Source organism: Pseudochaenichthys georgianus, chromosome 12 (genome assembly GCF_902827115.2).
Source record: "Pseudochaenichthys georgianus chromosome 12, fPseGeo1.2, whole genome shotgun sequence".
Taxonomy (NCBI): Eukaryota; Metazoa; Chordata; class Actinopteri; order Perciformes; family Channichthyidae; genus Pseudochaenichthys; species Pseudochaenichthys georgianus.
The window spans coordinates 22,949,887-22,977,223 of NC_047514.1; the positions used below are offsets into that span (position 1 = coordinate 22,949,887).

A 27,337-nucleotide genomic window follows, 5' to 3' on the forward strand; every position below is an offset into this window, starting at 1 on the left:
ACAGGCTACAAATGATCAGTCCCTTCAGATCCGCACACATGAAGCTTCATGAGCATGAATTGAACAGACCTGCTGCTGTGTTAATTCTTTAGCTGCCACTTTAAGCTTTATGATGTGTACAACATGGATGTAATTTGATTTAATCTTGCCATTTTAAATGATGTATTCAATAAATAAGGTTAAACCAAATCATTACATTACAATAGATTTTATTGTAATGATTTGGTTTAACTTAAAGAGAAACTCTATTGTTATTGCACATATTACAGGTACTGAGACAACGAAATGCAGTTTAGCTTCTAACCAGGTGCAACAAGCAGTGAAGTGGAAAGTAATGTACACAATCTACAGAATAACATATAGAATGAATTGAATGATGAATAAACAGTGGGGTATGAATACACTAGATATACACTAGCAGCCTGTGAGCAGTATGAACAGTGTGTATGAATATGCTAAGATATATAAAGTATGAAAACGGTAAGCAGTATAGTATAAAATATATAGATATTAATTTCATGATGATAAACATTGTGGAACAATGATGAAAAATGGGAATGGATGTGGCGACGTAAAACTGACACAAAACAACAACAAACTTTTGCCAGCCAATTGGAGAGTTTCATCAGCAGCACGTGGTAAAAACCACCAATGAGCGCTCAGATCGAGATACCAGCGAGTCGTTTCCCATCAAGCATTTCGCTTCCGCAGCTCGTGGAGAGCAACTGCGCCAACTCGCCTCGCCTCGCTCTCAAGGCTGCGGGCGTCTTTGTCCTGCGAGATTTCAAAGTCTCATGTGGGCGAGCCTCCAGAGCAAGTCGGACAAAATGACTAACCATCATGCAACGCACTAGATCGCAACTGCGCAGGTCTGCGCAGGTCTTGCTTGTCTCAAACAAGCCTAGTGATAGGAAAGGAGGTTTCAAACTTCCTTTATAACCTCCTTTAGCTTAGGAACCACTGGACCTCCCTAACCGACAGGAGAAGCGAAAATGCTGCCCCACAATGCCTTGCAGCCGCAGCATTTGCCGTCACCAAACAGTCGGCCGTTCACGGAAACAACCGATTATGACCGAGAAATGATATCATGAAAGTTACGGTGCTTATTAAGCATTTTAAAACATAGGTGGTAAGTTGCCAAAGTGCTTTGTTCTGAACGTTCATCAGTATTATAATCAAAAAGAGAAATATGAACGTTAGTTTTCACTGAAATTATCAAATAAAGTCAATATTTCAGTCTTTACTGAGTTGTGTGGGGTTTGTTCAACTTTTAGAAGATGTTTGAATGGTGATATACACTGTGATAAGGACTAACGTTTATAATAAATACATCTGTATTGATTTTAAGATCTTTAGTTCATACAATCATACGTATTGGGATCATTTGTATTAATGTGGACCGGAGGGAGAGGGTGACGAGCATAAGTTTCACTTTCCTTTTTTATTTCAATTGCAGAGTCTCTAGATGAGTTTACAGTAGTCCCTCGTTCTTATTAAACATCCATGTTGTAGTCCGCTGTATAGAAAACTGTGGTTTCCATAGTTTCCCCACAGCAGCAGACGCACACAATGACGTCCGCTGGCGCATCATAAACACGTCGGATAGTGAAAGTGCATTCGGATTCTCTAAAGTACCGCAGTCTCTTCTCCTAAGTACTTTTGAATTCTCCTATCCACTATCCCTTAACCCCGTGACGTTTCACTCAGAGGTCAAGGAATAGACGATAGGGTTAGAATTTAGGAGCTGATTTATTTTTAAACTATCCGACTGCAGCCCTAGTGTGTTGCCCTGGATGTTGCTTCTAGCCAATCACCTGTGTGCACATGACCTTTACTTGACATGCGGGCAATGTTGTGTTATTTATCTTCACGACGACGGAGGAATTTGTTGTCGTAAACGTTGTGGTGAAATGATCCATACATTTAGTCTGTACCAGAGCCCTAGACTAGAGAGATAAAGAGAGATTAGTATCTCTAGGACTCTGGTCTGTAGCCTACCATAGACTGTGGTCTGTACTGAAATATCTCAATACGTTAAGCTATGAAATTCTGTAAGAACGTTAATGAAGAAGATGACAACAACTACCTTTATAGGTTTTGAGTCAAATATCTCAACAAGTTGTTGGATTTATTATAATTTGACGATCACCTGACTTTAAATCTAGTGACAGTGTCATGTTTTTGTACGGAATTTGTATCTAATTCTTTGGTTTAGGTCCAAATACCTGTACAACAGATGATATCGACTTGATATCGGCAAAATGTTGTGTTAAGTAGGCTATTTAGCAAATGTTAGCATGCTAACACGCTAAACTAAGATGGGAAACATGGTGTACTAGTAGGCTACTTTTTACGTATTTAACATCAGCGCTAACATGAATTAGCATTTAGCTCAAAGCACCACTGTACATGCTCACGTAGCTGCTAGCATGGGAATTATGGAATTGTGAGATATATTTTTAATGGAAGCATTACTGGCGTCTGTGAGATTTGGACATGATATTTTTTAAATATAACACAAGAATAAATACACTTTGTAATATCACACAATAACACAATTTAAAGCCTTTAAAAGGATTAAGTAAGACAAATAAATCCATATTTTTTCACAACAGATTTTATTGTGGTTGTTTTTGAATGTGTTTTCTTTAGTAGTGGTTCCTCTTACATCGGATTCGCCATAAGGGTAGAGGAAATATTGCACACAAACATCAGAAAGCAGCGAGGAATACTTTCACTTGAAACTAATTGCTAGAAGTTACATATGAGTTTGGGAAAAGGGCAGAGAGGATGCAAGATCACAAGACAAATTTACCACACAGCTGCAGACAGACATAGTAAAGTTCTCCCGAGAGAAAGATAAGGAGTAAAAGGCAGAGAGAAATACAGGGAGTGAAGAGATATAAGAAAGAGGATAGGGAAATGTCAGTCCGGTTTGTATGTTTGTTGTTGGTTATGGTGTTGGTTTAAGGTTCACCTGCAGGAAAACCGATCTATAGTGGTATTATGAACACCTGACATTTCAGAAATATTTAGTGATCAAGTAAAGCCTGTAATGATTGATTGTTAAATGTTTCTCCAGAACGTGGCCAGTCAAAATTCCCCTGTGGCCTCTGCACTGTTTGTTTTGTTTTGTCATGTATGTGTTTAAAGTGTCTTTGTTTTACATACTTTCATTTAAAACACCTAAGTTACTCGCTCTCGCCTCTGTGTGCGGCCCCTCTCAAAACTACACCTCTGCTCTAAGCTGTCATCCTTTCATCCCGGCTAAAGAGCATAGCCTACACTCTTTTGTCTCAAGAATGATTCAACCTGAAAATCCACTGTACTAAACCCAAAATCATGTTTTATATTCCTACAGTGCACATTTGTAAGCCATTTGAGTTAAATGTAGTATACAATGTCATCACACAACTTGCAAAAATTATAAAATGCTCCTTACATGTATTTATGTAGCTTAGCCCTGTTGTTGTTAATGCAAGTCTGAGCAAAATCCCCATGGACAAAAAATAACAAATTCTAACGCATCATGCATGTCTTCCAACCACTCCATCGGCCACAAAGCTATTTATAATTATAGTACAATGCTTTAGAAAAACAAGACATTTAAAGTCTATGAAAATATCCTGCCTCACCAGCTTTACAATGGGAAAAGGCTAGCTCCCCCATAGCTCAAAGATTACATGAAAAAAAAGTAATAAATAATAATAAATAAGTTTTCTCTTCGTGAAATAACATAAAATATGTAAATAAAACAGACAATCTGAAATAAAAGGCCTTACACGACAAAAGGCAAGGGAGAGCATTCTGAAGCAGCTTCCTATTGTGTAGTGTAAAGGCTATCTGGACAATCAAGCACAATAAATTAAAAATAATAAATTAATATTCATACATCAGCAGCAACATAAAGCAGATTTTAAGACATGCATTTTAAATCAAATACTACCCGGCCCACTTAAAAAACATAAGGTTTCAAAATGGTAGGGGGCACTTCGTATCCCCCGTGATGAATATGAAGTCAGACATCATATTAATGCTAATCAGTGTTGAGTATCCTTTCAAGTTATTTCATCCACCATCATTCGACTATGTAACCATTTCACAGCAGTTTTTGGGATTGACCCGGTGTGAAGAGCTAGCGGCCCACTCTGCTAGTTGTACCATTTCTTATACATTCAATTTGACTCCCTAAGGCAATAACAGAAAACATTTCGTTTTATCCTTTGGTGTGGATAACAGCCATTATCCAAGAATATATCATTATGCAGGGATATTTGTTCTATTGACATCTGTCTATTTGATCTAGGGATGCAGAAGAAACCCAATACATCGACAACAACATCAGAGTTACGTGTTAGAGTTGGCATAAATGGACAATCATGGCTTTGTTGGTTTCTAATTTCCTCCTGGCACAATCGAATTATACCTACAAATTAGATTACATGTCTTACTTTATATAGAAAGCATTGTCCCTTGCATGAAGACCCTCAAAGCTAATTTGTTTCAGTGTTAGTTCTCATTGTACATATTTATTTCCTCAGGGTTTAGTAGGAGCTTTCGAGCATATAAGTGTTTAATTGTACGTTTCAGTGCTACATGTTTTGTTCCTCAAATAATGATGCCTCTCATTGTCAGTAGACCTCCTGATCTCCAAGATAGAGCCTACATCTCTATCTTGCATGCGGGGAAGGACTCGTCCTGCATGACGACAGTGCTACTGCTGGCCAGCACCATGATGTTGAGCTCCTGCTGCTTGTCGTGGGTCTCCTGGTACCACTCCCTCATCACATCAGTGTCATGGGTTGGAATCAGAGTAACCTGACACGAGAGAAGAAGGTCTCTTAGCTCAGAGCATTCAGAAAATTCATGTATCATCCTTCAACTAAAAAATATATGTCCCTCTTATGATGTTTGCAAGTAGAATTCCGTATTATATTATTACTAGCAAGGCTTTAACAGCAACATTTAACTATGGGAAGAAACGTATGGGTCAATGACCTATTGTTATTTTCAATAGGCCAATTTTATAATATAAGAAGTAAGAATATTTATTTATGTATTCATATTCATAATGTTGTGTGCAGATATGTTCACATTAAACATTTTATATAAGGTATATCTATATTTCTTTATTTGGATTAGTCCTTTAAAAGTGTCACTTCTGACCATGATTTATTCTAAAAATTAATAATTTCCCTAACATGCTTAGCATTTTTACTAGTTAGTAAATGTCATAATATGTCATAATTTGATTGTAAAAAAAAAACCTATTTGAGGCTGGTTAATTAGATCTATTTGTTTTTTCATTGATCCCTGCTTTGTACTACATACAAATACTAAATGCAAACTTGAGGACCAAAGTTCATTTATAAATAATTGCAAAATATGTTCAAACCACTGTATTGAATATTGTCTTTACATAAATACCCTTCTTGCACCCTTAAATGCGGGCAGTGGCATTACTGAAATTGACTTAAAAATATCTTAAATTTCTCCCCAAAATTGTAACTTTAGTCCAGTTAGTTTTACAATATCTCATTAATTATATAAATACTCACCTGCAAATTGTTTCCCCACTGAGCCTTTCCTTCCAGCAGAGCATCAAGGACTGACCGACTGGGCTCGTGAGCAGTGGGATCATTGCCACTGACCACATAGTAAGAGGAGCGCACCCGCTTAAAGAACTCAGCATCCACATTCTTGGCATTGCAGTGATTAGGGATGTAAACCAAATCCATGTACATGGGAGGACAGCTGGGCAGAGCTGCCCCGCCTGACACCTTCCCACTGCCGGTACCTGAAAGAAGCAAACATACCTTCAATACAAGCAAAGGATGTAAAACAGATATGTGATATCATTGATGCTAATGAGTAAATAGTACTCACCTGATGTGGCACTTTTTACACCTCTGGATGCCGAGGTATTGGTTGCATTTTTAGCGTCCTTCCCTTCTCCGACACTCTTCTTTGGAGAGGCAGTCTTGGTGTCCTTTACTTTTGATAGAGTAGTCTTCCTGGCAGGTGAGGAAGATTTCTTGATCAGCTTTTTCTTCTTGGGATTCTCTCTTCCATCTGTATTAGCATTGTTTTCTTCAGCCTTGAGGGCGTCTGGGTCCACCATGCAGACATCATGGTGGCCTGAAGATGGAGCGGAGTCCTTCAGTGCCACCGGAGGAGGATCTGCATGCCGATAAGTCAGCGTCCTGTCAGTAGGCAGAGTCTCAGAGTCATCTTCAGAGTCAATGTTAGCGTCTGCTGTGATGGAGGGGCACTCCTCGGTCCCTGGTGGAACATCTGAGTCTGTCTGGGAGGGGGCGGATTCACTGACGGATGTGGGAGGGGTCTCCTCACACTGCTTCACGGAAAGCTTCCCTCCTGGAGGTGGAGGCCCTCCTGCTGACTTGGTCAGAAGCTTCTCCTCCTCCCTGGCATTCTCTTCATTAATGAAGTATTCCATAGGGCTAGGGTTGATGAAAGATGGGGACAGTTCTGTCTTAGGGTGACGATACTCACATGAAGTGACTAGGCATAGGTCGACATCTGTCTTGGATGGAGCAAAGGGGCTCTTCTTAACAGAGTCTGGATCTCTGGAGCCACAGGCCGAATTGTAGTGACATGGATCAGAGGAGAGAGGTAAATAGGATGGACAGGGGACTTTAGGGCTCATAGGGGATTTTGCCTCAGGTGTTGAATCCTCACATTTAAAGGGATTAGTCTCCTTTGCAGGGGAAAAGGTATCTTCTTTTGAGTATCTAAAAGTCGATGAGGGGAAAGCAGCTTTGGGAGGTGAGGGTGACTTGTCATATTTCTGCTGGGTGTCAGATGTATTAGTTATGCTCTCTACAGATGGTGAAATAGGGCTGGAGCTGTCTTTAGCCGAGGGACTTCCCAGCACTGGGGATGAATCATTGGAATGGGGAGAGTGGGTGAGAGAAGATGCCTTTGTGGTGACGGGAGACTTATCCGTCTGCTCAGGTGCTGCATGTAGCATCTCTGTCATGTGGCAAGGGGTTGTAACAGAGGGAGTGGACTGAGATGCATCTGATGGGGTCGCAGAAGTGGCAAGGATTGAATAACTCTCTTCAAAAAGAAAAGGCTTCTCTGCTGCAGAATTACGGTTTTCAGATGGTCTTTCATCTGTTCCCTCTGAAGGGCTATAGTCAACCTCAGTAGGGCCATTCTCTGTAGCACGTGAAGTGCCCCCAGCAGATAGATGCTCTGGAGATTGCTTACTAAAGTCCAGGGCTGAGGAGTGGTCAGAGGAATCCTGGCCAAAATCTATTGACATGGTGGAGTGCTCTGGGGATTTTGCATCCTGTGTTCTGCTTTTCATCTTTGGTGAGATGTCTGGGGAGATAGACATGGGCCTTGAGCTATCTTCCTTGGTTGGAGATCCCTCAGCTTCTTGAAAGGCGGTTGGAGTCTGAACCATGGAGACAGAGAAAGAGTCATCCACTTCTGTTGAGTGAGGAGATCCTACCTCTGCATGAAGGGAAGGAGAGCCTGTGGTGGGTTCTGGCAAAGAGCTGGTGGCCAGCGAGGCGGTGGATGCTGAAGCTAAATGTGAAAATGTATCTTCTGCTACCACCTCCTCCAGAGGAGTTTCGGACTTGTCTGATGTGGTACCCTCTGAAATTGACATTTTACTCTCGTCTTTAAAAGCTGTAAAAGGACAAGTGTCTGATTCCTGTTTGGACATTGGTGCTGAAGACAGGATTGAATCTCCAGTTTTCTGGAAGTCTGACTTCTCCATCTGTGTTGGGGAATCTGGTTCAGTTGGAGGTGGGCTTTTTGAGGAGGACATTACCTTCTCCACAGCGGAGAACCTTTCTGGTTCAGGGGTACTTCTATTGGAAGACTCCTCTTTATCACTTGTGACCTCCACAATGACTGGACCCTGTGCTTTAGGTGGTATAGCTCCGGCTTGTTCATCTACTGGGGACTGAAAGTAAGGTGTGTGACCAGAGGACTGAGGTGAGTTAGCTCCTTCCAAGATCTTGTCCTCTGGGCAAATGAAGGGATCGACTGGTGCTGCTGGAGACCCTGCCATGGTGGTGGACAGCTCAATTGGAGAAGCAAACACTGATGGAGAATCCAAATTGTCCTTGCGGTCCACTGAGGGAGAACGTACAAGAGGTGATGTGGTGGAAGTTGAACCCAGTCTAGTGGAGTCTGTGTCACATGACTCTTTAGCTGTTGCAAATCCTTCAAGTTTCCCTGCGGTGAGAAACCCTTTATTGAATTGATCCTCCTCCAGAGGTGAAGGGGGAGATATTGTGGAAGCTGAGTGGTTGTAGTCATGGCCTTCTGTGGGATCACTGTGAGAGTGATCTGACAATGGCAAATCCTGAAGTGGAGAGGGCTTCTTCCTATCCAACTCCCCAAATGCTGATTTACCAAACCTGCCAAAGTCCTGTGAAGGAGACTCATCGTTGATGTTTTCGTCGCTTGTAATGTCCTTAGGAGTTGACATATCATCCATTGGAGTAGGCACACTAGAGATCTCAATAGTGGACTGAGTAAGGCCAGAGCTGACAGTGTAATCTTCAGGGGGCTCGTCTCTGTTCTCGTCATCCGAGGTTGTGGAGCTCTCAAAGTCAACCGGAAACATTTCTTCATGGATAGATGCAGCTGGAGAAACAGGTGAGGACACTTTGGGTGACGCTGAAAGGAACTGATACTGTTTCTCGGTCTGTCTCTCACTTATGTGAAGACTTTCCTCATTTTTATAAGTTACATCATCGTCATCATCTTGAACACTATCCACTTGTTTAACTTCATCCTTTCGGTCTTGCTGTTCATCTCCACTGGGAGTAAGCTTATCTTTATTTGGTTCATAAACTTCTTCCATCTCTTCCTTCTCTTCATAGTCCCCTCCCTCTGATGTCTCCTCCATTACAGTGCCTTCATCTTCAAACTTCTCACTTACACTGCCAATGAGTTTTCCCTTAAAAACTTGTTCTTCTGGAGTCTCTTCGTTGTCTCCTTCAACCTCTGTTGTTGTTATACCCTCGTCCAAAGACTCCAATGCCTCAGGTGACTCTTTGTTCTGCATGATTTCTTCACGGTGGATCGTCACAGCCTCTTCTTCCTTGAGGTGTGGCACAGTTGCATCATCCTCCACGAGCAGTTCAGCTTTAAGCTCCTCAAAGTCCTTCGTGAGGTCCTCTGGGGTTGACATCAGAGATCTTACTACTTCTGGATCCTCCGCAACAGCAGCTGCACTCACTGCAACTTTGGCACTTTCCCCTTTCGTATCCTTCTTTGTCACCTTTGGCTTTCCTTTGTCTTTTAATTTTGATGGAGTTCCCGCATCTTTCTTTGAAGCCTCTTTTTTCAGGGGCTTTGGTTTTGGTGTTGGGCTCTTTTCCCCCCCCGCAGCGGATGATTTCTTTATGTCTTTAACTGGCCTTTTGACATCTTTCTTTAAGTCTTTCTTTTCTTCCTTCTTCTCCTTCATCGGCGACTCTCTTCTGATATCCTTTTTGATAACCTTCTTTGCCTCCTCTTTCTTCACTTTTTCATCCTTTTTAACTTCATGTTTGGGTGTATCATCTTTCTTTACTACTTCTTTCTTAACTTCTTTTTTCTTTTCCACAGACACTTTGGTCTCCTTTTTTACAACCTTTTCCACCTTGGGTTTAATTTCAGACTTCTTTTTCTCTGGAGTTTCATGTTGGGCCGTTTGCTCTGCCTTTGCCTTTGATTCTTTCTCGGGTGCCTTTGCCTTTTTCAGCGGGGCTTTTTCTTTTTTCTCCGTCTTTTGTGGTTTTTCATGAGAAGATTCTGCATCTGTCTTTGCCTTTTCCGGGGCTTCCTCCTTTGATTCCTTCCTGATGCTTCTGCTTGGTGATGGCCTTGGGGTAGATTTGAGGCTCTCTTTGCTGTCTGTTCTCTGTTTCATCTTAGCTTGCTTTAGTGTTGGTGTTGACGGCATATTAGAAGATATCGCTTTCTGAGTGACAACCGGCTGCTTCAGAAAGTCCAAGTGCTTCAGTTTTTCTAAACCTTCAAAGACATGATGCTGGGTGGCATTTCCAGGAAAGAGAACACGCACAACCTTATCTGAGGGATTTGCGGGATGCCACACGATGAGCGTAGAGATTGAAGTCAAGTAAGAAATGGGGAACTCTGATTCTTTTCCATTTGGCAGCAGAATGGAGGCGGTGTCTTTTTCACTCCCTGTCCACTGCTTCATAAAGTGCTGCATCTCCTTGCTGTTCTTTGATGGATTAAGCACATACATCTCAAGTTTCCCAACGCCCATTTTCTGAAAAAGTATCAGTGGTTCTATAGTGTTTCCAACAGGCCTCTGCAAAGGCTCTAACCTCAAATTTAGCTTGGTGAGGAACTGCTGAGTGAAGGCTGCTTCCTCAAAGCTCCTTCGCACTCTGTAATTCGGGTCCGGGTTGTCCAGGTTTTCAGGAAGATTCACAAACACAATACCAATATCTGGAGAGATCATGTTCTTCACCCAGTCGCTGTTAGCTGTCGACCCCTGGGACTGCTCCTCCTCCTGCTCTGCAACCTTCCTCTGCAGCATGCTATTGATGCCTGGCAGGTTGTCGTCACCAATGTGGGTCATGAGGATGGAGTCCACCCGGTCCAGGTGCCTCACCAACTTCCAGAAGCACGACTTCCTGTCCGAGCCACCATTAATGAGCATGTTGAAGCCGTTGACGGCAAAGAGGGCGGAGTCACCGTTTCCGGCAGGGAAAATGTAACAGCATGGTTTGGAGAGTTTGAGGAATCCACCTGAGGTCGGTGGTTCTAACATTTCAAAAGGAGTCGGGATCTCTACGGATTCAGACAAATACTCTGTGAACTCTGAGAGGCCCTCCATTTCAGGGAGTATGAGAGTCGAGTTTAGTTTCATGTGAATGAAGTCCTGCAAGTTGTGTTTGTCCAGGTTGGAGTTTTTCCACTCCCCTTGTTGAGGGCAGGAGAGTGTGAGGTTGGCTTTGTTTGCCGGGTGAATGGTGCTGAGCAATTCACCAATCTGTTCAGGAGAGACTATGAGTGAGTAACTTTGAATAAGTCCATAATGAAATGAACAGTGCTTTGCTATCACTTTTAGTACATGTATATGTATGTCAAGTTTTAAGACTATAATGCAATGCTTGAATTAGAGCTTTTAGGGATGGCAAATACCATGCATTTGTTGCAAGGGTTTGACTGAACATGTTTTTGTTCTCATTATAGACCCTGACATCTTTCACTAATGTAAAACCAGATCAAAGAAATGTGGGGAAATGTCATAGTTCTCATAAAAAAACTCATCATCATGTTTGCTCACCTCTTGGTCGGTGAATATGTCTATGAAGTTGAAGAAAGAGAAAGCTCCAGACTGAAGGATTAACTCTCCACTGTTTTCCGAGCATTGCCCAGAGAGAACCAGAAGCTTGTGTCGAGCGGTGTCTGAGACCATCAAACGAGCCTAGAGAGTAAATGGACAATAAGTCAAAGAAACATTGAGAAAAACATGTATGACACTTGGTGTAAACGGCTTGATAGTACACAACAGTGGCGAACCATGTCTATCACAACTGGACCTTCTGTAGACACACACACACCTGCCGCCGGAAAGAACACGCCCATTGGCTACAAATCAATATATGATTGGTTGATCAAACTGTCAGTCCAGACGTACGCTCTCATTCAGTGCAACGGCCAGGGCATTCTATCAAGGATGTAGAATACCTTGGTTGAAGGATGTTCTACCCAGAGACCCAGAACACGATCTGATTGGTTGCTTTCTTTTCTAACACAAAGCCACTGAAATGCGTAGTGCATGGTCCGAGAAGGACAAACAAATCAACGTAACACTGTAATATTACAGATCAACAACACGGATACCATTCTCATTTATTTATTTTATATACATTTTATTTATATAATTAAATCGATTTTTTGTTTGTTTTATCTGAGTGTTCCAGGGTATTCTCTGAATACCTTGAAGGCCCTGACGGTTCGCCACTGGTACACAATCATATATAGTACTTATTGGCTACAGAGATGCGGACTACAAAGCTTTGCGGCTGCAGCAAACAGCCTAATGATTTAGTCTGTTTGAAACATCACTAGTTTTTGCGTCAATCAAATCCATTAGCTAATTAGCTAACTCGTTCACTCTGCTAATTTTCCTTTCATCCCTCTAAGTCTTGCCTCTCCCTGTTGGTCTTTTATTTGTTCTTGTTCAGCAACATCAGCTGTTCTGGGCGGCTGGTCAGACCCTGCTGTGCTTTGAGATATTATGAATGCACAGTTTGACTGCAGACATGGCTGGGGGGTGGAGGCGACGCTGAAGCCACGTCACAAGAGAAACATCGTGTGTCATCTGTACTGCTGACCCTTCGATGTCTTTCTTTCGGTCAAAATGTAACAACAACTTTTCTGCAAAAACAAAAGAGGTAAAAGGCTGCACTTTATTCTAAAAGTACCCAAGACATGAGGGTAGTCTCTTGAGCTCCTAATTGCTCCTATCTTTTTTTATTCCCACAAATTGCACCGCGCAGCACTTCACATGGAGGGGTAATTAGCCAAAAGTGGTGGACAGCTGAGGCTGGATAATAATCCCTTTCAAGCTGTAACTGCTATGTAGCTGTGCATTCATGTAAAGCATGTGTGACTCATACCTCCTTGATTGCAAATACAAAGTTAAAGACACCAACACCATTTGATCTCACTTTACCTCGGTGCTGACGGCTTCATCTGAAGGGTTGATGAGCACCACTGTCTCCAGTATATTACTCTTATGGTGAAGAATTCTCTGTCCTGTGAAACAAAGTAGAACAATTGTTGAAAAAAAATCAATTTAATATCACATGAGAAGAAGAAAACTAGTACATCTTGCTCAAGCTGGAATGAGGATTTATTCGCTGAGAAAAACGACTCAACTGATTGATTTTAAAAGAACTTGGTGACGCATTTTCCTGACCATTGTTTCAACTCGATACTTGACTTCGGACAAACAATACAGACATGATATAATGATTATTGGATAAAGACCACATCATTGTTTGTTCTCTGTGTATATGATGAGGACTGGATATGCTTTATTCTTCCAATAAGTAACATTTCCCCTCAGAGCGGTTACACAGAAGATGAACAATGGGGTGTGACAGGCTCATAATGATTGATTATGATAATGCTTTGTTCCCAGTGTGTGAGTGTGTGTGTGTGTGTGTGTGTGTAAGGGGGTTTCCTCTGGTCCAGGGGGTCTAGCGTCAGTATTCACCCGATCACTCAATCAATCTGTCTTTATCTCTTCCCCTTGTTATCTCATTTATTTTCCTTTACATTAATCAATACATTCCCCTTGAGCCACCTGACTGAAAACCTATTTTCGTATTCATTTGTTTCAATTTCCACTGGTAAAAACAAAAAAATAGCCTGCCACTCATATTCTGCAAATAACACAAACTAAAGATATGCTCTCTGTGGGGTCCAGAGGGCGGCGAGGTGTTGCATATTATCTTAACATTCAGAGGATAGAGTGTGCCTCGTCTCCAGAGACATGCATCTGGCTGCTGGGCCGATTCCTCCATATATATTTCATACTGCAGATTCTCATTATGGAGCACATAGCCATTACCCTTGCCTCCTGCTCCCAGAGGACTGTCTCTCCATATGGAAGAACTCTTTCAATCACTGCTGTTAATACTGGGCTGGCTGCTATCTAGTGCATGCCATTATCTTATAATACTCTCCGGAGTTCAGTTAATGTTGAAATAATAGCTCTTCCCCAACTTGTCAACCGTTGAGCAGTTATTGCACTACGTTTGCTCTCTGTAGTAAGTTGTCTGGAGGGAATAATATTCCTAGTGCGACTTTACATTTGAGCTTTAATATATTCAGTATCATGGCAGATGTTTAAATTACAAAAAAGACATCACGTTTTCCTCTGGCGGTAGTATTTTATTTGCAGATGTTTTGTTAAAGACTATTTTTAAATTAAAGACATTTTTTTTTTTTAAGGTGGACATTGCTTTGACGGAGTGATGGGGCTATAGTTTCAATGCTTTGATTTCAAGCCTTTGAAATATTGTGTTTACTTGCAAATCCCAATACCGAAAGAGTCTTGTCTTCATTTTTGCTCATTTATTTATTTTGTATTAACAATTTGAAGCAGAGATTAGTATCAGTCTTATCCCACCATCATCAAATTCCTGAGAAAGCAGCTTCGCTCAGCGTGGTTCTGAAGAGGCAGCAGTCTTAAACTGATGACAAGAGCTCCTCCTTTAAAACAAGAGACTGAGGAAACCTTTTTTTAAGTCGTCTGTGAGACGGGAGAACAACTGATCCTGGAAACCGTACCTCCTGTCATGCTACGATAAACAAACCACCGCTAATGTCATAGAAAAGCTTGTTCTTTGTTGCCTCTCGGTGGGTCACGCCCTGCTTGCTGGGATGCTGTGTGATGAAGCAGAAATGGTCCGTACATGTAAAGGACTGGTGGAGCCGCCACCAGCACCATCACGCTGCCAAATTACCATCCAAGCCAAGCCGTCAAAAGATGACACATGTGCACTGAGGCTTGGTTGACCCTGACAATTACCTTGATCGATATAAATATTCTTAATGCCCGACGCTTCTCTGTCTCAGCTGGAGGAGAGGTAATGTGACATGCATCGCTAAGCATTCTCCTCCTGGCTGAATAGAAAGTGCAAGTCTGGTGCAGCCTTGATGCCTGCCACGGACTGAACCAGACACATCAATGTGGATGGCACCACACCAACAATAGATCAGTGGAACAACTAAATGCAGTGTCTCCTTTTCGCAAAACATACCTCAACATGTGAGAAATAAAAATTCATCTCTTTAGGTGGATGGCCAGTATGTGTCAGCACCTTGTGACCTTGCTGTCATTTTCTTTTCGACTGCAACAGAATAATTGACCAAGGTGACTTTCAGTGACAAAATGGGGCCCCCCGGAGCACAGTTGTCAATGTCACTGGTTCATTTGTCCCCATATAACTCAATCAATCAATGTTTATTTATATAGCCCAATATCACAAATGTTACATTTGTCTCAGTGGTCTTCACAGTGTGTACAGAATATCAGTATGACAATACGACACCCTCTGTCCTTAGACCCTCACATCGTACAAGGAAAAACTTCCGGAGAAAACCCACAGTTTAAAGGGAACATGGGAGAAACCTCAGGGAGAGCAACAGAGGATATAGAACTGGATTAAAAAGGGAGCTATATGTAATATGTCTGGGCACAGAGCTAATTAACTCCTACTGCTGTTTTTCCAGCTGGCTCACTGAGCAGTAATCATCTGCTTGGCAGTATTCATGCCTCTAAATAATGGTAAGCTTCTTTACAGCCGTTATCTTCAGCAATGAGCTTGTCAAGCATATGACACAAGCTAGAAGAAAGAGCAACAATTATTCGGTCTTCCCTCTACTTATTTCTTTCTTTCTTTGGGTTTAATAGACATCGAGGGAAGACAGGATCCTATGTGTGCAATATATCTGGAGGATCTTTATGGCTTAACAAATAGAGTGGTGCAGTGATGACGTTTCTTTGTATGCAGACCTGAAAGAAAGCATTGCCAGGGGATTCCTTGACAAAAAGCAATGGGATTTTTCTATTGGATTTTTTTATTATTGTAGAAAATAAGCTCTTTGGCAAACACACTTTGATGCAGGGCTGCCCCCGCAAAGTTATGTGATGAGGTTCCTCTGACGGACGGGGGGGTGCTAGTGGAGCACGCGCGTGAACTGCCGCTGGTTCATTTGTCCCCACATATCAGCGGCGAAACGGTGGCGCGCTTAATTGTGCCGCATTTGCGCATCAGATGAGGCTCCCTCCGCAAGTCTGCGTGATCTGCGTGTAGGGAGGCGCGGCCCTGCTTTTATGATACTAACACATTTTGTTCAGCATGATAATGTCAACACATTAACAGGCTTTTATAATAGTTGAAGCATAGCTGCATCCAGAAGTTAAAAGCTAACGTTAGGCTATAAACAATCTGCATCACGGCCACATGACATCACGTCAACACGACTAAATGCAAGATGGCTAATGTTCAATGTGATGACATTTAGCACTTTTTTTGAAACCATGGTTTAAAAGTAATTTTTGGGGAATTCATGAGTTTGCTATTTGCTTACTTTTCAATGTAGCAGAAAAAAACATCTTGAAAGCCTGTGTTAACCAGACATCTAACCGAACACTCACTCGAAAAACAAACAAAAGACGGTACATGGGTCTATGCTAAAATGTTGACTCATTTCCTGGTATAGGTCGCATCCTGGCACCACTCTATTCCTTTGTTAAAGTCAACTCAATTCTTAATTACTATTGATCACAAGCGGCAATGTTTTCTTACAGTAGAAGAGTCTTGAGTGGATCTGTGGTTTAGAGAGAGCCTTTTAAGACGTCAGTGCAGTCTGCATTGAAGTACTGAGAAATCCACACATAACCAGAAGTCTAACATCCAGAAGGGACACATTGGGGGTCTCCTGTCTTGCCCCTTCTTTCCTCCCTTCTCGTCCTCCCCACTGTGGGGTCCATACTTCCTGTACTCTACCGTGGTGTGATGGATGGCATATCATTTGTCAAGCAGACAGATAATTGCATTCGTCCCTCTCTGCCCGATACTACCTGCTGGTTTGTGTTTTCCTGCAAGCGCTGAGCCATAAACGATAAGTGCACTACAAACTGAAGGTAAGATTGTATGCAACAAAGGTACAATTATATCTTACATAAAGTCAGAAGCTCAGTATGAAACAAATGCAATGTTGCATTATTGTTGGAATGAGCTGGACATTTGAAGAAATATACTTGTTCGCTTTCCTGGCAAGAGTTAAATGAGAAAATTGATACCATACTCGAATATCTTTCCAGTAAACATAATGCTACAGCTAGCAGCTACATAGCTTAGCTTAGCATAAAGACTGTAAATAGCAAAAATCAGCTAGCCTGCTAAGGGAACAAAATAAGCCATACCTATCTACCAGAAGCAATGACTTTCCTTCTGATAAAGACTTTGGGAAGATCCAGCTCCTGGCCAAGAAATACTGCAACACGTGTCATTGTCGTTGTTTTTGTGTGGAATTAACAAACAAAATGTAAGGCGTTGAATAGTAAGCTTTGGCGATGCTTATAGGTGAATTTGATACCTTTATGCTAAGATAAGCACCTGCTCGATGCAGCTTCATACTGTATGTAGCTCATAGATACGAGAAAGGTGAAGTTTTCGTCTTACTTTTGGTGAAAAAAAGAAAATAGCACATACCAAAATGTCAACATTTAGATTTAAGAGATGCTTATTTTGGATTTAACACAACAATATAAAGGTAGTTTGCATGTTAAAAGTTAGAATGAAGGAACAATATTATCTTTATGCAGGGGAACTGCACCTCATAAACATAAAAGCCCTGGAAGTGTTTCTAGAAAGCTCTTGATAAAGCAGTTTCTGTATTAAAAGTTCAAAAGACAGTGAAAGTCCTCCCCTAGAGTAAAGACCCTGAGGCGTAGAACATAACAGAACCATATTATTCCAGTTTTACAGATGACTTCTCAAAGCCTCGGCTTCATTAATGATGTGATCAGAGCTGCATTTCTGTCTCTATCTCACATCAAACTTCAGCCTATTCTTTCATAACCTTCTGTATGTTTTCATCTTTCCTCCCTCACCCTCCTCCCTCCTTTACTCCCCTGTTTGCTTTTGTTTCTTCTTTCTCCTCACAGCCATTCCCCTCACCCTCTCTGTTCCCCTCACCCTCTCTGTTCCCCTCCCTTTTTGATGTTCATGAACAGACACTTTCCACTGGGGATTCTGCACAGCTAATTACTCCCGAATCTACTGCGCATCTAGTACTGGGTTGCAAGGCAACAGCAGACATGGAGGAAGAAGAAGAGAATGGAGGCTGGGTGAAGGGATTTTAAAAGAGATAAAAGGAGTGAAGTCTCTTTGAATGATATCATATACAAATCTCCATGTTTCCCCTCTCTCGCAACATATTGTATTACAACCCTGCAGCCCAATTCGGACATTTGATAACACTGCATTAAAATACATCCTGATTAAAAGCAGCAGCAGCAGCAGTTGTTGATCAATGTATTGGGAAGTATAAACACCTGCTGTTCCTATCCAACGTGGAGCAATGCCAAGCAGAGATTTAACTGCTGCTGGGCGTCAAGGCCACACTGCCATGCACTGACCGGCAGCCACATGTCCTGCAACACTGGATCCTCCATCTTCATAGAGCCGAGCCTTGCAACAAAGGCTGAGAGGGCGTGTCCTGGGGCAGGTCATAACACCCTCTGCTCAGGGCACTGCATGGACTTTATAGCTGAGGGTGTGATAGTGCAGAAATGTGCAGCGTTGTGATACAAAGTACTTTTACTCAATTAAAGTGTTTTGAGGTAGTTGTCCTGTATTTGAGTATGTCAGTTTTCTACTTCTTCTTAACATTGTACCTAACATTTTACTATCTGTCTTACAGCTCTAGATACTTGTTACTTTACATTACAAAACAAATGCATCTTTAAAATGCAGTTTTCATTATTCAGTGAAATACATCTCCTTCTTATGAAGTCATTTTAATCTGGTATTTGTGTTTTATTTTATCATAAGAAGTGTCAAGGATCTCATAATATTTGAACCTATTTAAAAAAGAAGTATGAAAAATGATAATGCTTCAACATGCCACATGTGTCTCATTTCAGGACTAATAGCATGTTTCTAGGGCACATATGTCAAACTCAACGCCCGGGGGCCAAATCAGGCCCGTGGTAGATTTAATTTCGGCCCGCAGGATAATTTCTAATTACTATTAGATCTGGCCCGCCGGTATATTGCACGCACACCTTCACTCCATCCTGAGGGTTTCCTCAGCTCAGAGCCTGAGCCCAAACATTGATGAACCAAGACGAGATGCCAAGTATCTGGCTTGGCCTAGCATCACAGAGCAGCACACTGACTTTCCATGGATGTTTCCTTTTGCACTTTTCCTCTCACAACAACAGGGCATGTCTGTTTTTTTCTTTGAGGGAAATAGTTTTGTTGAAGCTGTTGTTGGCCTGTGGAAAAATGTAATCGTAAGAAATGACTCTGCAGATAGAGCCATAAGAAATGAATGCAACTGATTATTTAAAGGTGGGGTAGGTCATTTTGGAGAAACTAGCTCGAGTGCGCTAGAATTTGAAAATACACAGCTGGAACAAATCTGCCACTTCCTCACAGAGCCCCTCCTCCAACACACACGAACGCGCACATGACCAATGAGGGCACGAGGTACGTTTGTGCACAGATGGAAGGCTGACAGGCAGGTAGGCCATCCAGTTACTTTAGCCGGGCCGGCTCAGATGATTGGTCGTGCTTTTTATAGTACTACGGCTTCCACAGATGACATTTTTTTATGGATATTTTGTCAAAGCACTTCAGATATTCATTGCTATCGGGATGTTAAGAGCATTCTATGGAATATAACAAAAAGTATATCTCGAGCCCGTTTCTCAAACTTACCTACCCCACCTTTAATGTTGTTGTTATAGGCAATAATTTAAGCTTTGTTAGTTCCAGGTTTAATATGTGCAATACGTTCATTTCAATAAGTTCTGCAATAAACATTTAACCCGTCTGGCCCTCGACTGTAACGATTTTTTTTATTTTGGCCCACTGTGTATTTGAGTTTGACACCCCTGTTCGGGTATATGTAAATATGTTAAAAAAAGGTTGACATTTTAAAACAGCATTGCAATATAAGGGTTGTAGGAATCTATTTTTTAAAAACCGAGCAACACGTACACATCTCTGAAATCAGGTGTTAAACCAATAGAAGTGTATTGTGTGCAGAGGTTTTTTGTGTTTTCATAGTATTTTTATATGACTTTAGACAGAAAAGTCATTATTAGTTATTACGTGTCACATACCGTATAATACGGTATAAAGTATGTTTCCTAGGCTTTGTTAATGCAATGGAAGCTGTTTTCAGATGGCTAGTGTTAAAAAATGAGTGAAAATGTCTGTCATTCACAGTTTACCTTTGACATCTGCAGAGAAACGAGCCGAGTGTCTGGAGACAAACAGCTTCAGCTCCTGGTCCAGGTTACAGTCGATGAGGTTGGTGTCCCATGAGCGGATCCCTGCCAGATAAACAGAGAGAGATCGACAAGAGATTAATACAGATCAAAGAGGTGAAAGGGCGAGTGTGTGGAACACCGTGCGTTTCCCTGTCTAAAATCAATGCAAACAGCAGACGACGCATTGAGAACTTGGCAACAGGTCTAACCAACGCGAAAGTCTGTCCCTCACCCCCACATCTATTCCACTGATTCTTTGCCCTCAGTTCATTGGAAAACCTTAGACTGAACAGACGATTTGGCATGAAAACAGAAATCTATATTAGGAAATATCTATTGTACTTTCTCTGTTTAGCCATGGGCCTGGCGCATGATAGCATCCACAGAGCAGCTGAGTCATGGTGACATCATCCTCTCTCATCAACAGGCCGAGAAATTCCTAATCAAATCAAGTTTTATTTATATACAGTAGCACATTTATAAACGGTTTTTGGTCGAGCCAAAGTGCTGTACATATAATAAAAATAGCCTACAGTAGAGACACTTTACAGCAAATACAACAGCACAGATTGTTCAGAATATCAGGATGAGAAAAACGACACCCTCTATCCTTAGACCCTCACATCGTACAAGGAAACACTTCCGAGAAAACACACAATGAAGGCCTGTGTGAAGCTACAGGCTGATATGAACTGGTAATGTGTTTATCTGTGAGGTAAATGATGTACAAAGATGGACATACACGTTATTCTATTCACAATATGACATGTTGAAAGGTTTTTATGAAAGTAGGCCTAATCTAAAAACCAAGGGTGTGGCAATATTATGAGATTGAAATGAGCAACAGTGACAAAGATGATAGAGAAGTGCCACATGTAAATACAAAATAGATGAGAATGTAGAAATATAATCATATATATTGTCAAGAATAAAAGACATGCAATTAAAGTGCTTGGGAAGTAAATGTAATGCCACAGACACCATTTTAGATTATAAGATTGTGTGAATAAAAAGAACGTGTCATATAAATAACAAAAAACCTCAAGAACAGCCCCTGTAATATTTTTGTTTCCAAGGTCAATTCTTTTAGTCTCGAAATGGTCTTTTGGTCCAAAAATCTGACAGTAATGGCCAATAAAAACTCAATTTAATTAACATAAAATTCAAATGAACTGTGACTCCCACTGCTTAAACTCTATTTAATGGGGGGTAATACCCAAAAGTAAACACTTATGATAATTTTATTGATTGACTGATTCCCTCACATATAGGCTTAACTGCGCCATATCCCCCTCTTATTCTCCTCTCTGCCAGACACAAACAGAACTCTCTGGCTAGCAGACAGCAGCTGTGGCTTTTCTAAAAACGCCCTGCTCGGTTTGAAAATCTTTCCCTCTGGCTTTCCGTAGGGACCGCAGTGCGGACCGGGCCACGCCCACCAGCCGGCGAGAGATGAGAGAGCTGGATGCGGGGAGATGATGGGGAGATGCACTCAGGATAACAATGGGAATAATAATCTACTCTGCATACCAATCATCAAGTCAAAACACAATGCATGCAGCCTTTTAGCGAAGCTTATTCCCCACAATATCCCGACCAGAGAGAATAAAGCTACTGCTATAACATCGTTTTCTCTTCCTGGCTGTAAAATGATGCCTGGGACTCTCAGGAAACAAAAGCCTGACGCACCTGATTAAGATGCTGCAGGAGAAAAGCATATATAACGCAACTGCTGCACACTGGAGTCAAAGAAACACGATCCGCTGCATTATTTGACGCATTTTCCAGATCAAATGCTGAATCACTGGCTGCATTAGGGTCTGGCCCACGTGTTTGGATGACAACAGTTGGGCCTACTGACAAAAATATGATAATCACCCTAAACTAAAGCTCTTAAACACAGTGGGGGGTTAGAAGTAAAGGGTTAAAATGTGAAGATTATTGTAATGTTACTGGGAGGGGCTGGTCAATATCCCATATTATGCAACATCACTTCTAGATTAAATACCGTACACCTTTAATTGTTGTTATTCGTAATTGGCTCAGGCGTAATGCATCCAAACAGGTGCATGACTTTACAGCAATGAGACCAACTTCTTATCTATTACATCTGCTCAAGTTGTTATACAAATGCTTAGTTCAGCGCAGTCTTACCTCTCTCTATGTCCGCAATGGCACACTTCAGATGATCCTCCGTTATGATCTCCCCGATCACCACCAGCAGGTAAAATTTGCTGTCGTTGAAGTGCTGCGAGGGATTGGCGGATGTGGGAGACGTCCCGGTGCTGCTCTGACCGCCTAAAGTCTCCATTTCTGCGGATTGTACCAAGGTAGCCATCCTGTCCTCTCCACTGTCTCTCTCTTGCTATATCTCCCGTTTCTGCACTCAGCCTCCTCCCTTTACGCGCCGCAGAGCCCCGGAGTCTCCAGACACACAGTAAAGCCTCGATAGGAGTGGCCCTAGCTTTTTATACCAGCAGACATTGTGTCATGTTCAGTAACCGGGGAGAGGAGAGGGCGCCGGGTTTTTCTTTTTTTTTCCGCACACTCACTGCACAGCTGATGTCATCCGCAACGAATCAAACGCGTCCGGAAGTCACCGAGGTCTGATGCTTGGTACTGTATTCATCTCTGCTGTACTGCTACTTGTTACTTTGTACAAACATAACTTAAGTGCAGTGGTGGAAAGTAACTTACTCAAGTGCTGTACTTGAGTAAAAACATTGACTTTACCCGAGTATTTTCATTTTATACTACGTTATACTTCTACTCTACTACATTTTTCGAAGCCAATTTTGTATTTTTTGCTGCAACACATTTATTTTTGATATTTAGTAACTTGTTACTTTGCAGATTTAGGTAAATACAACATATACATCGATTCGACACACATTATTACATAGGTTAAGCTTAACAGCAGTGTATAAAGTAATTCAAATAAACCCTACCTTTACAAAGTACAACATTGAAGTGATGAACACATAAAACATAAACAATTTTAATACAATATATCTGTTGTTTAAATGTGCCTTAAAGCATAAAGAGTACTTTTACTTTGGTAGTAAAACTTTTTTGTTGTTGTATTTAAGTACAATTTTGAATGCAGAACCTTTACTTGTAACTAAGTCATTTTACGCTTTAGTATTGCTTCTTTTAATCAGTACATCTTCCACCTCTGGTACAAATACAAATGCATTCACAACTGTAAATACAACTTTGTTTCTCAGCCGTAAAAACAATAATGAAATGCAGTTTTAACACTTTAACCCCTCCTCTTTTTAAGAAAGGACTTCATTTAAAAGGTTATTTTCTGGACTCAAGGGGTTTGTTGTCTCACGCTGCTCAGGAAACTGCTGATGCAGGCTATGGTTCTCTTTATTCTGTAAAGATTGAAACATAATCTAGCTCTGTTAAGACCTTTTGGCAGATGGATATCACTTTAAATAAGACTTTCTGCATTAATTCTGCATGCTAAAACTGAATGTTGCCTCCTTATTTTTATATATGAAATCTTATGGTTAAAAACTGAATACAACTTTAAATAAGATTGTTCTGCTTTAATTCTGCAGGCAAAAACGGAATGAATGATTTCTGATATTTGTATATTTATGACATTTTATGAATACAATAATACTTAATGTAATCTTTCTCTTAGGTATTGTAGGTCGCTTACACTCCTGCAAATGGCCCCCGTTTATAGTTCTATTTTTCTATTTCATCCTAGTTTCCTTAGTATTCAAAACAAAAGGAATTAGGCTAAGTTTTATGTGCGGAGGTGAGGATTCAGCAAATATGACCTCAGGGGATTATTCTCTGCGTGTGAGGATTGCTTTGTTCTTAGAAGGTTGACACAAAGGTCAGAGGAGGGGTTTGGTTTATGATACTCTACTACTTTAATGCCACAGTTTTGCAGGCCTACATTCTATGCAATAGGAAATATAGCAGGCAGTTGGAGAAGGTTTGTGTTAATAACAAAAGCTGAGTTTTAATAAACCAAAGCTGATCCAGAAAAGGTTCAACATGAGACTGATGAAGTAGGCTATGGTAATACAAAAGAAAAGCAGCATAACTGAACGACAAACAACCAGGATGGAAAGGCCACAACTCCACGAGTGAACAGGAGGAATAATCCATATTAACACAGGCAGACCCGCATCAGGTTATAGACGACAACCTCACAGAGAACAAGCGGAAACACAGGTATACACACGCACACAGACCTCAGATTAATAAGACGCAGGTGGGTAGAATCAGGGCGGGGCAAACAAAGGAAAACACAAAGACAGGAAGTGAAACCAGATTTAAGAGTGGTTTACGAAAATAAAACAGGAAACAGAAAGAAATCACAAGGCAAGACACCATTCGGAAATGTAGGAAATAGTATTTATTGCATGCAAAAGTTGTATCTGTAGTTAAGGAGGGACATGTAATGCTTTTATTAGAAAGTTCAGAGATGACATAAAAGGTTGCTAATCCCTTAAACCCCTATGCATAACAATACAGATTTATCCAGCTTTATTTTTGTTTGAGTAAGCAACAACACTATTTACAATCAGGATTTGGTGCAAATGGTTGCTAAAACAACTATTAACTGAGTGTAAGTATCAAGTTGCTGATATTTGTCTTATTGTTTATAAATAATATGATGCAATTAACATATCATTATATCTAGCATTTTTGGTTTAACAATAAATATATAATAGTATTTTGTTCTTCACACACAACAAATCAAATAATTAGAAGGAAAAGAACGGACCAACCGTTTTCCAAGCTAGCTATTACTGTTTTTTATTCACTTGTATGCACAAAGTATTTGGCCTCTAACTCTACTACCCTTCATGCATAACGATAATTGACAGAGAAGTCTGATCACAGTGTGCATCTCTGATCTCACTCTGGTGGGTTCCTCTCAGTCAAACAGGGAGTCTCAAGAGATTCACTTGAAACACAGAACACAAGAAAAACTCTTTGATGGTGGAAAGTCTTCCATCTAACAAAAACACAAATCTACAAATCAGAGGGGGTTAGAGAGGAACAACTACACATGAAAAGCTACTGAAAAGCACAGAGATAAAAGGACTCCAGTCTGTCATATTTGAACAGAAAGGTATTGTGGAAGTCTGGTTTGTGTCGATGTTAAATGCAATTGGCAGTGAATAAAAAAGGCCTTTTATCTGATGATGTAAACATAAAATATGTTTCCTGGGAGGATTATCTAAAGGAGCAGCTAAAATGTGGCTCTTTGTGAAAGACTTCAGTACTGCCGTCGACTGATGGCACAGTATGCATAAAAAGACGCTGCTAAGAGGGAACAGCACAGGATGCATTAAAGGATACTCAAAAGGAGACACACACGCACACGCACACGCACACGCACACACACACACACACACACACACACACACACACACACACACACACACACACACACACACACACACACACACACACACACACACACACACACACACACACACACACACACACACACACACACACACACACACACACACACCACACACACACACACACACACACACACACACACACACACACCCAGACCCAGACTTTCATGCTGAATTCCCCCCCCGGCCGGCCTCATTGATGTGATCGGGTCTCCTGGATGGGGCCGCTGCAGGTGCATTATCGACTTTAACAAGGCTATCAGGAGCAGGAGTCCACTCAGCGGCTCCTGGATGTGAATATTTCAGAGCCTTTGTGGCCTGGTGAGCTGAGCTTGGTCATATTCTCCTCAGGCCATGGGAGGGCAAATCAAACATTCATCATACACAGCTGGGAGAGGAGGAAGGCATTAAAAATACAACAGGCTGACACCAAAAGTCTCCCGGACAGAAACAAGGATGGGATGAGCATGTGTCTCTGTGTGTGTGTTTTTTTTCATGAGGATTGATGGATAAGATTTGATCTGCACATGACTTTGTGTCAATGTGTAGACAGGCAGTTCAAAAATGAAAATGTAAGGATTTTAATAATTCATAAATCCTAAACCCTTGTGGGGTTTACAGAACATCAAATCCTGTGATTCCCCAGGTCACTTGCAAAAGCACCAAAGGAAAAAAAAGCTCTGGGTGAGTCTGCAAACCAGAGAGATGTATTCAGAAAAGACAGAGAAGACAACATAAGGACATAATGATAAATAAAAAAAACGTATATATCAGTCAGTTGAATTCAACTTCCAACCTTTTATACATCATAAATATATTTTACATTGTTGATGATTTGTCTGGTTCTGATGTCCTAATTATAGCAAATGATGTTGCAGATGTTTTAAACAATGCCGTTCTTGTGTCCAAGCTCTCTTTGTTTCTCTCATATTGCTTTTTAAAAATTCGGATAAAGTGCTGCTGACCACTTCTCTTTCAACTGCCAAATTCAACCTTATGTGACATGCACACAGGTAGCAGTGTTTTTGGATTCAGCTACTTTTGTGATAGCAAAGTAAAGATATAATGTGAATACTACTTCAAGGCTAGTGTTTACTGTTTTTCTTTTCTTTGTTTACAAAACAGTGTTTTTTGTTCCTTTCACAGCACCAAAATCACTAAAAAAAGAGGTGCTTTCTGTCAAATCTGCTTAGTTTTTAAACTGTCAACCAACATATTGATTTAAGTTTAAGATCAGTCCATACTTTATTTATGATATTATTGCAACAGGATTTTTCATTGCATGGACTCAGATCTAGAATTATATAATTGGGATGGATGAAACCTTCTTTAATGGTCACACATGCAGAGCAGACAGCACACACAGTGAAATGTGTTCTCTGCTTTTAACCCATCCTAGTACCAGGTCTAGTACTAGGAGCAGTGGGCAGCTATTGCACAGCGCCCGGGGAGCAATGGGAGTGAGGGATGTCCGGTGCCTTGCTCAAGGGCACCACAGCGAAAGGTGAACTGGGACCTCTCCAAGTAGAAGTCCACACTCCATATTTAGGACTGGTCGGGGACTTGAACCAGCGACCCCTCACAGTCCAAGCCCCTACTGACTGAGCCACTACTTCATATAGTAAACAAATCTCTTCAATCAGGTGTTTTTCCACAGGCCCTGAAAACTGCAGTCATTCAACCGCTCTTAAAAAAGAATAATCTAGATGCTTCAGTAATGCACAATTACCATTTGTTGGTAAAATCGTTGAAAAAGTAGTTTTTCAACAGTTGAGTACAGTTTTGATGTGTTCCAGTCAGGCTTTCGTCCAAATCACGGCACTGAGACTGCTCTTGTAAAGGTCTTCAATGACATCCACTTAAACACAGACAGTGGCAAAACGTCAGTGTT

At 41.2% G+C, this 27,337-nt stretch overlaps 1 protein-coding gene across 1 annotated transcript; it reads right to left on the reverse strand.

The window, feature by feature from the left end:
- Positions 1 to 2,628: 2,628 nt before the first annotated feature.
- map1b (microtubule-associated protein 1B) lies at positions 2,629 to 22,576 on the reverse strand. Its single transcript, XM_034096076.2, has 7 exons — positions 22,196 to 22,576; positions 20,003 to 20,104; positions 12,692 to 12,774; positions 11,297 to 11,437; positions 5,887 to 10,999; positions 5,559 to 5,797; positions 2,629 to 4,818 (listed from the first exon to the last, which is right to left on the reverse strand). The coding sequence occupies exons 1-7, from the start codon at positions 22,377 to 22,379 to the stop codon at positions 4,663 to 4,665; spliced, it is 6,018 nt and encodes a 2,005-aa protein (XP_033951967.1). The 5' UTR covers positions 22,380 to 22,576; the 3' UTR covers positions 2,629 to 4,662.
- Positions 22,577 to 27,337: the final 4,761 nt, after the last annotated feature.